The sequence below is a fragment of the Carya illinoinensis genome, chromosome 2 (assembly GCF_018687715.1).
Source record: "Carya illinoinensis cultivar Pawnee chromosome 2, C.illinoinensisPawnee_v1, whole genome shotgun sequence".
NCBI lineage: Eukaryota > Viridiplantae > Streptophyta > Magnoliopsida > Fagales > Juglandaceae > Carya > Carya illinoinensis.
In genome coordinates, this window is record NC_056753.1 from 25,047,161 (window position 1) to 25,064,088 (window position 16,928).

Genomic DNA, 16,928 nt, shown 5'->3' on the forward strand with positions numbered 1-16,928 from the left:
TTTCTTGCTGAGTAGTGCTGTTTTTTGGTTTTTGTTGGTTTTATGATGGTTTTATTTGTTTTCTTAAAGGAGGGTCAAGAGTAGTGTTGTGACGGAAATATGGGGAGACCAGGGAGACCAAGGAAAAATACTCAGGAACCGCAAGAAAATACCTCCAGAGATGACTCCATAGCCGAAGCAATTCGGCAGATGACGGAGTTTATGCAACAGAGTGCGAGGTCCCAACAGGCAGGGTCTTGGCCACCACAAGGACCTTGGCCACCACAAGGGGGTCCTTGGCCACCATCAGGAGGGCCTTGTCCACCATCAAGAGGACCTTATCCACCGTCAGGAGAACCTTGTCCGCAACAAGGAGGGTATTGGCCACAACCAGGAGGTCCTTGGCCATAGCAGGGAGGGCCTTGGATGTATCCAGGAGGGTCCAGCAGCATGGTGCAAGCCGGATGCACCTATGAGCGCTTCCTAGCGCATCGGACTCCACACTTCACGGGAAATGAGGATCCAATTCAGGCTGGAAAATGGATCAAGGATCTGGAGAAGACTTTTGAGGTGTGTGGGTGCACTGAGGCACAACAAGTACTTTACGCCAGCTACCTCTTGCAGGGCACTGCTTCTGATTGGTGGGATACCAAGAGGGTGCTGTTGGAATCTGAATTGGGATCTTTCGCTGCGGTGACCTGGCAGCGTTTCAAGAAAGAGTTCAATGACCGCTTCTTTCCCGCATCGGTAAGGAAGCAAAAGGCAAGAGAGTTCTCCAATCTGGTCCAAGGGGGCGCGACAGTGGAGCTGTACGCCCGGAGATTCATAGAACTTGAGCGGTTTGCTCCTCACCTTGTCGCCACTGAGGAGATGCGAGCAGATCGTTTTCAGGAGGGGCTGCATCATGATATACGCCGCATGGTGGTCAGCCATCGGATAACCACTTTTCAGGAGTTAGTGGATGTGGCCACCCTTATAGAGAGGGAAAATAATCTGAGCTTGGGCTCCCCTTCAGGGCAAAAGAGGCGGAGTTTTTCTGGTGAAGGAAGCAGCTCGGGTTCGCCTCAGAAGTTTGTTCAGCGGACTGGAACCCGATCTCAAGCATCCTCCAGTGTTCGCATGAGAGGACGTATGCCTGTTTGTGGAGTTTGTAATAGAGCTCATGAGGGCGAGTGTCGGACGAGTAGCGGACCCCAGTGTTATCGGTGCGGCCAAGTGGGACATATTGCTCGGGATTGCCCCGTTAGAGCTCAAGGAAGCCGTGGAGGTAGACACGGTGGAAGAACCAACCCGAGACAAGCAGTGCAAGCCCGGGTTTATGCTGTCACACCCGGAGAGGTGGATGATGAGGCACCAGCGACCCATGATGCTGGAGTAATCACAGGTATGGATTAATTTAATTTTTAAGTTGGATTTAATTTTTGGTGCATTTGGTTTCTTCGTTGTTTTTGGATTTCATGGGTTGTGTGTTTGGTTCAGGAAGAGTCCGTTTGTATGAGTTTTATGCTTGTACTTTGTTTGATTCCGGTGCTTCACGATCGTTTGTGTCTTCCACGTTTGCTCGGGTGTGTAACTTGGTCACGGAACCGTTGCCGAAGGCTATGGTAGTAGCGCTACCCGATGGCGAGATGGTGTGGTGTTCCAAGATTGCTTTGGGATGCCCGTTAAATTTTGAGGGAAGATTCTTGGATGCTGATTTGGTGGTGTTCAAGCTGTTGGGTTTTGATATTATCCTCGGAATGGATTGGCTATACCGATATTCTGCGAGTATTAATTGCAGAAGTCGGATAATTAGCTTTCAGCTTCCAGATGGTGATTGTCTGGAATTTGTGGGGAGTAGGTTAAAAGAGAAACCGATAATTATATCGGCGATTCAGGCAAGGCGAGAGATTTCATGGGGAGCGGATGCCTTCTTGGTGCAGATGGTGTCCACGCCGTCTGAGAAGAAGTCTTTGGCAGACATTCCAGTTGTGGAAGAGTTCCCCGATGTATTTGTGGATGACTTGCCCGGACTACCCCCTGTTCGGGAGATGGAGTTTGTCATAGATTTGGAACCTGGAGCGGCTCCTGTGCATAAAGCTCCTTATCGCATGGCACCGGCTGAATTGAAAGAGTTGAAGACTCAGTTGCAAGAACTGGTAGAGAAGGGATTTATTCAGCCTAGTACGTCGCCGTGGGGTGCACCAGTTTTATTTGTTAAGAAGAAAGATGGAACCCTTCGTATGTGCATTGACTATCGGGAATTGAACAAGGTGACCATCAAAAATAAATACCCTCTCCCGCGGATTGATGATTTGTTTGACCAACTTCAAGGAGCAGCCGTGTTCTCTAAGATTGATCTGAGGTCGGGATACTACCAGCTGAGAATCAGAGACCAAGATGTGCCTAAAACTGCTTTCAGGTCGAGGTATGGGCATTATGAATTTAAGGTGATGCCGTTTGGGTTAGCTAATGCCCCTGCAGCGTTCATGGATTTGATGAATAGGGTGTTTCAACCTTACCTGGATTCCTTTGTGGTAGTATTTATCGATGATATACTGATTTATTCCCGAGATGTTGAAGAGCATGTGTATCATCTTAGTCTGGTACTTGAGAGATTGAGAGAACACCAGCTATACGCCAAGCTCAGCAAGTGTGAGTTCTGGTTGGAAGAAGTTAAATTTCTTGGGCATGTAATTTCCCGGGGTGGAGTGGTAGTCGATCCTAGTAAGGTAGAAGCCATTTTGTCATGGCCACGCCCAACTACAGTATGCGAGATCAGGAGTTTCTTGGGGCTCGCCGGTTACTACCGAAGATTTGTAGAGGGTTTTGCTCGCCTATCCGGACCTCTCACAGCTTTGACTCGGAAGAATACAGAATTTGTTTGGTCAGAGAAATGTGAGAGAAGCTTCCAGGAATTGAAGAACAGGTTGACGACGGCACCAGTGTTAGCACTCCCAGAATCGCATAAGCCATTCGTAGTCTTCAGTGATGCGTCTAAGTTCGGTTTGGGTTGTGTCCTTATGTAGGAAGGACGGGTTGTAGCCTATGCATCTCGTTAGCTTAAGGACCATGAGAAGAATTATCCGACGCATGATCTAGAATTGGCTGCGATTGTTTTCGCACTCAAGATCTGGCGGCATTTCTTGTATGGGGAAGCTTGCGAGGTATTTACCGACCATAAGAGTTTGAAGCATTTGTTTTCCCAGAAAAATCTGAATATGAGGCAGAGGCGTTGGCTGGAGCTAATCAGTGACTATCAGTGTGAGATCAAGTACCACCCGGGGAAGGCTAATATAGTTGCTGATGCCTTGAGCCGGAAGTCTCATTTGGAGGATGAAGCCGAACCGTCAGAAATGGATTCGTTACTTTATGGGATGAGAAGGCTCCTTATAGAGAGTTCGCAGCAAGTAGAGATTTTGTCTTCAGTTCTTGACATTCGGGTAATAGATTTTGAAGAATTGAAAGCTCTCCAAAGAAAGGATCCGAAGCTGCTGAACATCAGGAAAAGAGTCCGAAAATCTCGAGGGCCGTTGCACTATAGCATGGATAGTGATGGGATACTTCGGTTTCGAGATCGCAGAGTGGTCCCGAAGGACTCAGATTTCAAAGAACGGATCTTGGCGGAAGCTCATGCGGCCCCGTATTCAGTTCATCCCGGCAGTACCAAGATGTACCGAGACTTGAAGAAAAATTACTGGTGGGATGGAATGAAGAAGGACGTTGCCTTATATGTGGAGAAATGTCACACGTGTCGTCAGGTAAAGGCCGAGCATCAGAGACCTGCAGGCATGCTCCAACCCCTCCCTATTCCTGAGTGGAAGTGGGATGACATCACGATGGATTTCGTAGTGGGTTTGCCGAGAACGCCTAGTGGGAAGAACTCTGTTTGGGTGATCGTGGACCGGTTAACGAAGAGTGCACATTTTCTGCCTGTTAACAACACCGACTCTTTGGGTAAGTTGACCCGTTTGTATGTCAAGGAGATAGTGCGGCTACATGGCATACCAAAGAGTATAGTGTCGGATCGAGACCCGAGGTTCACATCGCAGTTCTGGAAGAGTTTGCAGGCAGCTTTGGGTACTAAGTTGAAGTTCAGCACTGCTTATCACCCGCAGACAGACGGCCAGTCAGAGCGCACCATACAGACCCTGGAAGACATGTTGCGAGCATGTGCCCTGGAATTCCAAGGAAGTTGGGAAAATCACTTGCCGCTCATTGAGTTTGCCTACAATAATAGCTACCATGCGACCATTCAGATGGCTCCCTATGAAGCTCTTTATGGGAGAAAGTGTAGGTCGCCCTTGTGTTGGGATGAAGTTGGGGAGAGTAGGGTAATTGGACCCGAAATAATTCAGGAAATGCAAAACCAAGTCCGGATCATTAGAGATAAAATGGCGGCAGCTCAGAGTCGCCAGAAAAGCTACGCTGATACCAGGAGGAGAGAATTGTCATTTGAAGTGGGTGATTGGGTTTATCTTAAAGTCTCTCCCATGAGAGGTGTTAAGCGTTTTGGTAAGAAAAGGAAGCTAGATCTGAGGTACGTCGGCCCTTTTCAGATTCTGGAGAGAGTAGGGTCCGTCGCCTACAGAGTTGCTTTGCCAGGTTATTTTGGGGATGTTCATGATGTCTTCCACGTATCATCCCTGAAGAAGAGCTTTGGGCAGCAAGAGCCACGTTTCGTCGACCCAGCAGGTGTTCAGTTGCAACCGGATCTCACTTACGAAGTTGTTCCGTCGCAGATTTTGGATTGGAAGGAGCAACAGTTGAGGTCCAAGACGATACCTTTAGTTAAAGTGGCTTGGGGAGATCCGTTAGCTCAAGACTTCTCTTGGAAGCGAGCAGCGGACATGAGGGAGCAGTACCCGTATCTGTTCGAATGATGAAGGTATGTATTTTAATCTTGATCGCAGTTGGCTTATGAGCGTTTATGTGGCTTGCTTTAAGTTGGTGGTTGATTTGCAATTTCGAGGACGAAATTGTTTTTAAGGAGGGGAGGATGTGATGACCCGCTTTTGAGTGCATTTTCGCGGAAATAATTGTTTTTATTTTAATTAATATAGCAGTTATTTTATTTTAATTTAATTGCGTTTTAAAAATTGGGTTTTAATTTAATTTAATTTATTTGAGGTTGTGTTCTATTTCTTTAAGTTGTTTTGTGGTTTTAATCTTTTTGGCGGTTTGTTTCGTTTTCCCGGAGTGAGGATTGGACCTCATCTCTTTTCACATCTTTTTCCTTTTTTCTCTTTTTCCTTTTTCTTTTTCCCTTCTTTTCCTTTTTTCCTTCTTTTTCTTTTTTTTCTTTTTTTTTTTCTTTCTTTCCTCTCCCGCTCGACCGAACCCCCCCCGTGCTCTCTCTCTCTCTCTCTCTCTCTCTCTCTCTCTCTCTCTCTCTCTCTCTCTCTCTCTCTCTCTCTCTCTCTCTCTCTCTCTCTCTCTCTCTCTCTCTCTCTCTCCTCCCTCTCCCTCGCGCCGGCTCTCTCTCTTCCAGCCCATCGCCGTCCGGCCACCAACCGGACCCCCACCGGTCCCAAAAGTTCCCCCTCCCTCCGGCGCACCACCCCTCCGAAAGCCACCCCCAACCGGCCGGCCATTTGGCCGGAAAAAGCCCAACAAGGCCGCACGGATTTCACTCTGATCGGCCGCCGTCGCTCCACCTCCGGCCACCATTTCTTCACCACTTCATCACCGACTCCTTACCGTCCTAACCCACCCATTTCCGGCCTCCAACGACCACCGGAACAGCTCCTACGAGCTTAGTTTCCGTTTTGGATAATCCGGCCATTTCCGGCCATTCCGCCGCCACCCACGGCCGTTCATCACTTCCAATAGTTTCACAACCATCCCTAGACCATTCCCTATCAATCTCGTGTCCTAGTTTGTCCCCGTTCAAAAGTGGGTTTTTCAGACCCACGGCCACAGTGAATTTTCACTGTGACGTTGCTGTTTTTCCGCTGTTTGCAACGCCGCTTGTTTTCTAAAATTGCCGTATAGCGCTGTAAGTATTTTCCAAACCCTATTTTCAGATTTAAATATATATCGCTCATTCAATTTATTTACTGTTGTTGGTTGTTGATTCCGGACTGAGTCCGAGGAGTTTCGGGGGTCGGATGGATGGAGGACGGAGTTGTCTGTTTAATTGATTTATGTTGGTTGGTTAATTTATTATGCATTGATATGGCATTTCATGGTGCATGCATGTGTGTTTTTGTTCATGTGTGAAAAGCCTGTGTATTGGCGTGAGTGGTTTTACGGGTGCGTGTGTATCACGAGCCCAAGCCGGGATGGGTTATTATCTCGGTGGAGCTCCTCTGGTCACTCGGGAGCGGAATAAACTGAGTGATGTCCCCTGAGTTGTCGAGAGAGATGACGGGAGCGGGGCTAGGGGGATGCTTGGCTACGAACGCGCCGGGCGCGGAACCGGGCATCGCCCTACTCATCGACTCCGTGGCCCTTCGCTGGCAAGGGCTAGAGGATGCTTGGCTACGCACGCGCGGGGCGCGGAACTGGGCATCGCTCGTTAGGTGTCACATGCGTGGTAGTGCTCTACGGTGTGACACTGGAGCCAGGGTGTGCGGATGACCCCTAGGGGAGGTCATGGTGCATACGGTTAAAATTGGATAATGGTTTATGAGGCCAAATGGGACTTTTGGCGTGGGCCAGATGGACTTCTGGCGAGATATTGGGCCGGATGGACTTCTGGCGAGATATTGGGCCAAATGGACTTTTGGCGGCCAAATGTGACTTTTGGCGTGTTTTTCAGAAAGGATATGCTTTTGGGCCAAATGGGTTTTTGGCGTGTGTGGAAAACTTGGGTTTTATGGGCTTTGTGCATTGGGCATGGTTCATGCATCTTGTTTGAGTTTTATGTGTTTTTATCTGGTAGTGTTTGGGTTTTACTTACCTGCGGTACCATTCGTGGTTCCGTAGCTTTTGGTGCAGAGTTAGAAGACGATGAGGAGGAGGCTGAGCCCGAGGATGCGGCTCCGCCGGGTTGCTGATGATATGTTTTATATTTGTTTAAAACTGTATTTGTGTTTTGTAATATTTTATCTATGTACGTTTTAAACAGCTTGTATTACGTTAAGAAAAATTCTGGTACTTAGTTATGACTTTCGTTATCCGCTGCGTGTTTCTCTGTACACATCTGTTGCCTTGCACACACTCGGCACTCGTCGATGGGATGGTGACCCGGGTTGTCACCATCCGGACGTCTCAATTTCCCCGTGTTCGGGCGTGGGGATTTTGGGGGCGTCACAGCAATCCTGAAAAGAGAGGGAAAAGTGATCTTCAAGGCTACCTCACCACACCAAGTGTCATGCAAGAAGCTAACTTGGTTGCCTCGTCCCACCGCCATCCTGCAATTAGTGAGAAACGTTTCCCAACCACTGCGTATGAATTTCCACAAACCCACTCCATGAGCCCCTCTTGCTACATTGGAACACCAACCTCCCCGCAAGCTCCCGTATTTGCCATCGATTATTTCCCTCCAAAGAGCATCTCTTTCCCTGTGGTATCTCTATAACCATTTACCCAATAGAGCCTTATTAAATATTCTCAAGTTGCGGAGCCCAAACCTCCATTAGCCATAGGTATGCATACCTTATCCCATTTGATCAAATGGAATTTTTTTACTTCCTCCGAGCTACCCCATAAGAAATCACGAAAGGTCTTTTCCAATCTATGCGCCACACCTGCAGGAAAGGGGAATAGGGAGAGAAAATATGTGGGAAGGTTAGAAAGCGTGCTCTTGATAAGAGTGACTCTGCCTCCTTTGGATAGATAGAGTCGCTTCGAACCCGCAAGTTTGCATTCGATTTTCTCTACAATCCCATCCCATATAGTTCTGAATTTGTGAGGAGCCCCCAGAGGGAGACCAAGATACTTCATAGGCAGGAATGACACCTTACAACCCAGAAAACCAGCCAATTCGCTTAGATTATCCACCACACCAACTTGTACGATTTCAGATTTTGCGAAATTGACTTTGAGTTTTGAGACGGCTTCGAAGCATAACAAAAGGGCCCTTAGAGAGTGAATCTGATCAGGGTCCGGCTCGCAAAAAATCAAAGTGTCATCAGCAAAGAGAAGATGAGAAACTGAGAGATTACCATGGGTGAGGTCGCCCACTGAGAAGCCCGAGATGAAACCACCCTCCACCATTCCATTCAACATTCTGCTTAGAACATTCATTATTAAAATGAAGAGAAGAGGGGATAGAGGGTTCCCTTGCCGCAGACCTCAGGAGCTATTGAAGAAACCCTCGGGGGTGCCATTTACCGGGACAAAAAATCTGATAGTAGTGATACAATGTTTTATCCATTGGCACCACCTTTCCCCAAAGACGTACATGCCAAGTATGTACAACAAGAAGTCCCAATTTACATGATCGAAAGCTTTTTCTATGTCTAGCTTGCATAAGATACCTAGGTTGCCAGTTTTGACCCTACTATCCAAGCATTCGTTAGCAATAAGGACAGAGTCAAGAATTTGCCTCTCTTTCACAAAGGCGTTTTGGGATTTCGATATAATCTTTCCCATAACTACACTCATCCGCCGGGCTAACATTTTGGAAATGATTTTATAGATCCCACCCACCAAGCTGATGGGGCGAAAGTCATGCACCTCAACCGACCTCGTCCTTTTTGGAATAAGAGCAATGAAAGAGGCATTGAGACTTTTCTCAAATTTCAAGAAAGAGTGAAATTCGAGGAATACCTTCATAATGTCCTCTTTGATGATGTCCCAACTAGTTTGAAAGAAAGCCATCGTGAAACCATCGGGACCTGAGGCCTTGTCTTTATCCATCCCTTTCAGAACAGTGCGCACCTCCTCCTCTTCGAACGACCTTTCCAACCACGCTGCACTTGGTGCATCGATAGAGTCGAAAGTGAGTCCATCTACCTTAAGATGCCAAGGGTGTTGCTCTTTAAGAAGTTGTTCATAAAAGTGCAGGATGTGTTCTTTGATGGCTACCCTGTTGGAGATAGTCCTCCCTTCGTTGTGTAGGACTTCGATGGCATTGGTTATTCGATAAGAGTTGGCAACACGATGGAAAAAATTAGTGCACTTATCCCCTTCTTGCAACCAAAGGGCCCGTGATTTTTGTCTCCATGATATCTACTCCATAAGCGTGATTTTTTCCAACTCAGCTACTACCACCATCTTTCTTTCCTTTTCGTTCACCGTGAGAGCCCCCGTCACTTCTTTGTCTTCAAGCTGCAATTCTTGAAAAAAGTTTGCTCTTTGGTCATTTAGATTCCCAAAAATTTCCTTGTTCCATATCCTCATATCATTTTTCAAGTTTTTAAGTTTCCCAGCTAAGATAAAACTGGGGGAGCCCGAAATCTGATAGGAGGACCACCAAGATCTGATTTTGTCCATAAATCCCTCCGTCTTCAGTCACATATTCTCGAATTTGAAGTATCTCCGCCCCTTGTGAAGACCCTCACAGTCCAGGAGTGGAAAATGATCTGAGCAAAGCCTGGGGAGGAGTTTTTGACATGGTGGGAAAATGTGTCTCCCAGCAGGGGGAGACAACAAATCTGTCCAGGCGAGACCATGCCCTCCCGTTTGACCAGGTGTAGTCGCCCCCCACTAGGGGAAGGTCTACCAAATCCAACTCAAAAGTAAGGTTGTAAAGTCGACTGACCCCGAAGTAGAGACCCCCGACCGTTCACTCGAGAATCGAGTGGTATTGAAGTCACCTCCAATACACCAAGGACCCTCCCACCAGTTGCACAAACCAGCAATCTCGTCCCATAGAAACTTCCTGCTATTGTCATTGTTAGGACCATACACGCCTGCAAAGCCCCATACAAACTCGTCCTCCAGTGACATAAAAGAACATGCCACCACGAACTTGCCAATGTATTCATCCACCAAATCAACTACTCTCTTGTCCCACATCACTATAATACCCCCTGATGCACCCTTGGAAGGTAAGCTAGTTCATCCTGCATAAACACAATTCCACAAGTTTCTAATAATTGACCTGTCCACAAACTTCAATTTTGTTTCTTGTAAACAAACGATATCAGCCTTTCAATCCGGGATTAAATTCTTCACTCTAAGGCATTTGTTCGGGTTATTTAAACCCAGAACATTCTATGAGAGGATCTTGGGCTTCATGGATCCCCTAGATTCACCCTATCGACAGTCTTATCCCTACTCGTACTTCCTTCCCGAGAGCCATAATTTACAGAGCATGAAAGTCTTTTTAGTTCCCTTTCTCTTTTGGTGGCTGAACGGTTAAATTATGACTGTTCCGCTGTGATAGCTGTGAAAATGGCTGTTAGTTGATCTTCGAAATCGACACAAGAGATCCCTGCACAATGCCGAATATCTTCTACCTTCCTCAACACCCAATTTGACTGTGGGTCAGACCACGGCAGTGCTGGAGGAAGAGAACAAATGGGACTAAGGTCGTCCCCTTCATTTCCCATTACCGTGATAGACACTATATGACCTGACCCACAATCACCCTCCTCTTCTTCCTCCTCTTCAGAGCTTAGAACTTCCTCTTCTTCAATGGTGCAGAGGACCCTTGAAGGGAAAACAGTGGTTTTGGTGAAAGGGTGGCCTGCGCAGACCACTGGAAGGGGGTGGGCTTCATCCCGTGCTTGCAGGTGGCCTCCCAGGGACACTAGTGGGTCGCTCGGCCCTGTCTGTGATGGACTCGATCCATCAGAGGCCTGGGAAACGATGGTTGCATCAATTCCTTCTCCAGGCATTTCTGCCGAAGACCCTAGAGACGCCATCGTGGCCAAAAACCTCTTACCGTTATTGCCGGAAAGATCGAGAGGGGCCATCAGCATTGTTTGTGCTGCTGGCGAGGTTGCCGGCCGGGATTGGTTATTCGAGCTTACGAGTGAGCTTTCGGGTCAAGATTTAGCCATCGTGGCCAAAAACCTCTTACCGTTGTTGCCGGGAAGATCGAGAGGGGCCATCAGCTTGTCTGTGCTGCCGGCCGGGATTGGTTGTTCGAGCTTACGGGTGAGCTTCCGAGCTGAGATTTAGGGCTACCGGGTTGATGGGCTGAGGAAATAACTAATTTGGGCTTCCAAATTACAGGCCCAAACTGACAGGATGGCCCAGCCCCAGCCTTTGGGGCTCCTTTGAGGCTTAAAGCCTCCGTTGGGCTGAGAGGGCTGAAAGTCCTCTGAGGCTGCAAAGGCCCATCGGGTCCACAACACACTAAAATCCTTTCTGACCCAGCGCTTGGTGGGGGCCTAGGAGAGAATTCCTTCTCTACCCCTGCAGCGACGTGCCTTCCCACTTCGGGAAGTAAACCATGCATATCTTCTAAGGTGTTCGGTAATGCAGCAGGTATAAACACAGGGATCTCCCTGTCTAGTCCCATCACCATATCCAGACCCATGTCTACTTTTTTCATCAAAAAAGTGACTTCCTGGAGGACACCAGAAAGTCTTGCCTTGACATCCCAGAAAATCCCTTCAACTTCACCTAGCTTCGTACCCTTGTCAGAAAGCCCCTCCTTGTCCATTGAGCAATGATCAAATTTTTCTTCTTTAGATGCCATAACAGAGCTGCCTTCTACCACAGTACTAGCCACAAAACACAAAAATTATAAAAGCCAAACAGGAAGTTCAAAGATGAGGGTAGATTTTCCATGGTTCAAAGCACTGACAACGTCGAAGATGTAAATCCATCATTAATGCTGTAGAAAAAATCTTGAACAATGTGACTATTGTAATTTGAACAAGGTGAAATAGAGTTAAATGAGTTAAAAGTTGAATTTGGATAAAAGTTAAATAAAATATTATTTTTTAATATTATTATTATTATTTTAAAATTTTAAAAAATTGAATTATATTTTATGTAAAAATTTATAAAAATTATAATAATAAAATAAAATTAATTGAGATGATTTTAATATCTAAACCTAACTTTAAAACCATCTTTACATTCAAACCTAACCTAAGTTGTTTCTTTCTTTTTGACCCAGCTTACACCCATTTATGGAAAGGCACTGCCTTCATAACTTCATTGAAGACGTGAAAAAGCCTACACTTACAGGTCAGATTTTATTATCTTTTAACTTGCTGCATATGTGATTTCTCTCATAACCCAGACGAGGGGAGACGAAAAATGAATAATGTTATATGTACTTCACAACATTATACGTATTGAGTAAAAGATTAATTTTCTCAATTTTTTCTTTTTTAATTTAAATTTTGAATTTCAAATTTCATAAAATTCAACATTTCAATTGCAAACATGTTAGAACTTATTGTTAGCGAAGTTTTGTAAGAATAAACAGCATTTCATTATTTATTATTTATTATTTTTTTTCACTTTGTGTATACACTTGGTAGAAAAATGACAAAAAGGACAATATCCTAGCCTAGGACATATTTCGTCAATAAACATGCAAATTCGAGACCCGACATCCAACTGAACAGGAGTTCAAAGAATCGTTTCGCTGCACTTTGTATTGTTGCATACAGGGTGAACTGCTCAACTGTAGAAATAAACAACATTGCTTACAAACTGTAATCACAGTTCCAGCTATGCAATTTCAGTGGACATTGCGAGTGACCAATCCCTCAAATATCGTATAAAGGTCCTTGTTGTCTGGGCCAAAAATCTTATCAGCCTTGAGTAGAGTCTCCTGAAATATTCCAGAAGCATAAGTGGATGCTGATCAGTAGTCAGTACAGAACAGGAAGTGTTAACAGCAAGGGGGGAGAGAGAGAGAGAGAGAGAGAGAGAGAGAGAGAGAGAGAGAGAGAGAGAGAGTATACTTCTTTTGTTTGCTTGCCGGCATTCAATTCCTTAACATTTGCTAGAAAGGCACCGAACTGCTCATAAGACAATCGGGTCCTGCTGACAGGAAGATACGGGATCAGATGAAAAGATCCTTCATTTGGAAGCCCAGCAACCAAATCATGAGCACATTAGCACAAAACTCGGGTTCCAGAGTTGTTAAAGTTGCTTGATTAAACTTTTATTTATTTATTTATTATTTTTATTTTTTTAACTGCTCTCCAAAAGAAAATTGCAAAAATCTATTTTCTTAATCAGTTGAGAAAGGGAAAAGCAATGCATAATGGGAAAGGAGGCACAATTATTTCCCAAGGGGCATAATATGTCATGCCACATTTATTTGGATTATAAAAGCATAATGATGCAGCTGCTATCCCCCATATCCGGATCCTTTTTTCTCTGAATAAAAAGCTTTGGGTTACAAATGAACTGGAGAGTCGAGTCCAGATGAGTAAGGTTTGATACTATTCATGAGGATGCTGTAAATTTTCCATTACAAAAGCAGAAAGTTTGAAACATTGTAAGCTGCAAAATGTTGCATATGGAATTCCATTAACAAAAGATGCACCACTTCAGTCATATTGGACACGCGAGCTAATTAAATTAGTTTTTATTGATTTGGGAATGATTTTGTTAGCGCATGAATGTGTTAGAAATAGTTAAGACTATTCTGGATCTCAAACCTCCATGTTTTTTTACCTGACTTGGCGAAAGAATTCTTTCCCATCAACCCGTGTTCTTCCTGAAACAGATTAAGATAGTGACTAATGAAATAGGTAAAAGAAAATTAAAGAAAATGTTTCCATAAGTAATCTACTTGTCCAAGTGCTAACCACTTTGCGAGCCTGTGTCAGAGCTTGATATCGAGCCATGATGGCTTGAGTGAGCCAAAGAAGACGTAGAATACAGCCTTGGAGACACAGGTTTAGATGTTCTTGCTGGAGACACCGATGCAGATAGGCTATGGGGGGAACCTGGAGGAGTGAGACGAGGTGTGCCAGCTTGGGATGCTAATAGGAGGCCATGTGAGATGCGAGGTCTTACTGCAAGGATTGGTCAGAAATCATAACTGACATGCTCAGTTGCAGGGTTTTCAATCCATGAGCAATATAACATAGCCTGCATATCTATCTAGGTATTAACTCGTGCAAGACACATATTGCAAACGCCTAAGGGAAGAAACTCTAATCTTAACAGCTACTCTCAAGTTATAATTTTTTTGATAAGTAAACTACTCTCAAGTTGTTATAATATCCACCTCAAGTTAAAATATGCACATACCATCAGCCTCATGATTCTCTGCAAATGAATTTCCTAGTTCAGGCATCTGACTCTGGAATGAAGAGTATCCAGAATATGGAAATGTAGCATCATTGTCTGGAAAAAAAATAGAAAACCTATCTCAGATTAATGGTAGCGTTGGTAAAATAGTATTTGAGAAACTTGGACCAAATGCATCAAATATTTGGTGTAACTTTTCATAACAAATATTTGAGAAACTCAGACCAAATGCATCAAAAATAGAAAACCTATCTCAAATTAATGGTGGTGTAACTTATGAGCCTAATACATTCATTTTAAACTTTTCGGATCAGATGGCAATGTCAATGTGCTGTAAAGGTACTTCCTGCACCCAAAAACCTCTCCTTTCACAGATTGATCTAGACCTCACCTGTGATACCCCATATGATAAAGATAATGGTAGATGGTGTATGGGATCCCACATTGCTTGGAAATAAGAAGTTCTTGCTCTTTATAAGGTTTCAATAGAGCTCCAATTGTACATTGACTAGTCTTTTTGAAGTATAAGCCATGTGATTTAGGCCTTCCATTGGAGCGTTATATCATCTTTCTGGAAGGGAATCTTACCATTTGGCCATGGAAGGCCACGAATGAAATAATAAGTTAAATCTCGAGCTAAAAAAATTTCCTATGCAGGGATTAAAACTATATTTTATCTTATGAGTCTAAAGTGATTAGAAACTAATATCAATAAGTCCACAAGTTTCATTTCCATGCACACAATCATTCCGCTGTTGGGATATTTATCAATTGGATAAGCAAATAGAGTAACAAACACCTATAATCCAGCTAGGTAGGATATCACGAACAAAAACAAAAAGTAAAGGACCTCCTATCTGTGACGCAGAAGATAAACTTGGATGGCTTTGTATCCTGGCAAGAACCTCAGGAACCCCTGCCTGTGGCGAAACCAGATTCAGTAATCGCAGAAACCAGATATACTAAAACAGACAGCTAGTATTGCACTCACAATGAATAGGTTTGATGAAACTGTCACATTAAACTAGACCAGAACTTCTTACATTACTCACATAATTTTCATCATCCTCTTGAAGAGATTGCATGAGTGCCTTCCTGAAGACCTCCAACTGCAAACATCCAATACAGTACGACCCCATGAGACATTGAGACCTCCAACTGCAAACATCCAATACAGTACGACCCCATGAGACATTGAGACCTCCAACTACAAAACCCGATTCTACACTCAATCATTTGTATAAAGAAAGGGGATCGAAAAGATCTAAACATATTGTTAGATGCTACATTCGTATATTCCACCACAGGTCCACACAACCACCTAGTAGCAAAATAGGAGGCACACACGAGCACACATTTACTTTTTCTGTAAAGCATTTCGGTCTTTAGGAATTAAATCAACGTTACAAATTTGCCTGTTAAAAGCACAAATCGCAACAAGTAATCAGACTCACTTTTTTTTTTTTTCTTGTTTTTCAGGCACCAAAAAAAAAAAAAACTGTAACATCCAATCAATGATATCAAATTATTGCAGTGGGAAATTGTTTCAAGCTAACATCAATTCATATTCCTCCCAACATAATCTCTATTCAATCAAACGTAATAGAAATCTTAATTTAACAATTAACGGTATCCATTACCACCCTGTATCGATTCTCACTCTGTGCACCATACTACGTGGCAGTAAATAATCCGACGGACTAAAATCCGATAATTCAGAAAATGTAGCCGTCAGTGCAAAGAATCGGCGGTACCTTGGAGACATCTCGATTAAGCTTCTCCACGGTGTTGGACAGCGAAGCGTTCTGTTTTAGCAAGCTCTCCTGCACCAAATAGAACGCCCAGAAAATAATAATAATAATAATGATGAACGAACTATACGGCGTTTTTCGTAACCAAATAAGAACTGAATCGGGTTAGGGGCTGTTCGGACCTTTTCCTCGTTGGCAAGGGCTAGTTGATCGGCGGTATCGGATAGGGAGGCGTCGAGATACTCAATCTGGGCCCGGACGTCGGAGATGAGCTGGTCCTTGTCGGCGAGTTTGCAGCGGAGGGCGGAGGACTGGGATTCGAGATCGGAGACGCGGGTGGAGAGGGCAATGGAGGTGATTTTGCGGGCCACATCTAGCTGCTCGAAAGGATCGAACGGCAGCACTTCCAACACCGCCTGGGGAAGATCGAAGTTGGAGCAACCCGAATCCTTCGCCATCAGCTCTATTTTGTTTTCTCTGATTTTTTCGAGAAAGGGACAAATGGGGAAGATCGATTGGATGGACCATGAACAGAGATTGGTACGACTTTCGAGAGAGATTCTGCGCGCGCGCGCGGTTAGCTTATTGTCGTTTTATAATGGTAAGTTAACGATTGTATTTATATATTTTTTTTATATTTTTTCTATTGTTTTTACAATTTATTTAAATCTTATTAATTTAAGTTTTCAAAAATATTTTATTGAGATGTATTTTTTTTATATTTTTCTATTGTTTGATAATTTATTTAAGTTTATAAATTTAAATTCTTTAAATATATTTAATTTTATGACTTTAATTTCTGATAATTTATTTAATTTTATAATTTTTAAAAAAAATTTATTAGGAAGTTTTATAATACCTATGCAATAGAATTTGAGTCATTTTCATATCATTTTTAACGTCGTGAAATATAGGTGCCACACTTTATCGTTCTATTCCTACTCTGTTATTCTATGAACTATAATCTTGAATTTATTATTTTGAAAAATAAATATTAATTTTATAATTAATAGACACGACTATATTAAAAAAGTATATCGATAAATTTTTTAATTTAAAATAAAAAATAATATCATAAATTAAAGTTTGTGAAGAGAATAGTTGAGAGCTTTGCTACATATGAAAAATAAAATAAAATAAGGTATAATG

The 16,928-nt window shown here is 43.7% G+C and overlaps 1 protein-coding gene across 4 annotated transcripts; it reads right to left on the reverse strand.

The window, feature by feature from the left end:
• Nucleotides 1-12,306: 12,306 nt before the first annotated feature.
• Nucleotides 12,307-16,366, reverse strand: LOC122300481 (uncharacterized protein At4g15545-like). 4 transcript variants are annotated; one of them, XM_043111172.1, is made up of 9 exons: nt 15,962-16,366; nt 15,783-15,851; nt 15,072-15,137; nt 14,828-14,948; nt 14,029-14,124; nt 13,581-13,790; nt 13,447-13,489; nt 12,726-12,804; nt 12,307-12,592 (listed from the first exon to the last, which is right to left on the reverse strand). In XM_043111172.1, the coding sequence occupies exons 1-9, from the start codon at nt 16,235-16,237 to the stop codon at nt 12,500-12,502; spliced, it is 1,053 nt and encodes a 350-aa protein (XP_042967106.1). In that variant the 5' UTR covers nt 16,238-16,366; the 3' UTR covers nt 12,307-12,499. The 4 variants fall into 4 exon arrangements, with proteins under 4 accessions (XP_042967106.1, XP_042967107.1, XP_042967108.1 ...); XM_043111173.1 differs by having other exon boundaries at nt 15,081-15,137; nt 15,962-16,365; XM_043111174.1 differs by having other exon boundaries at nt 14,879-14,948; nt 15,962-16,364.
• Between the last annotated feature and the right edge of the window lie 562 nt (nt 16,367-16,928).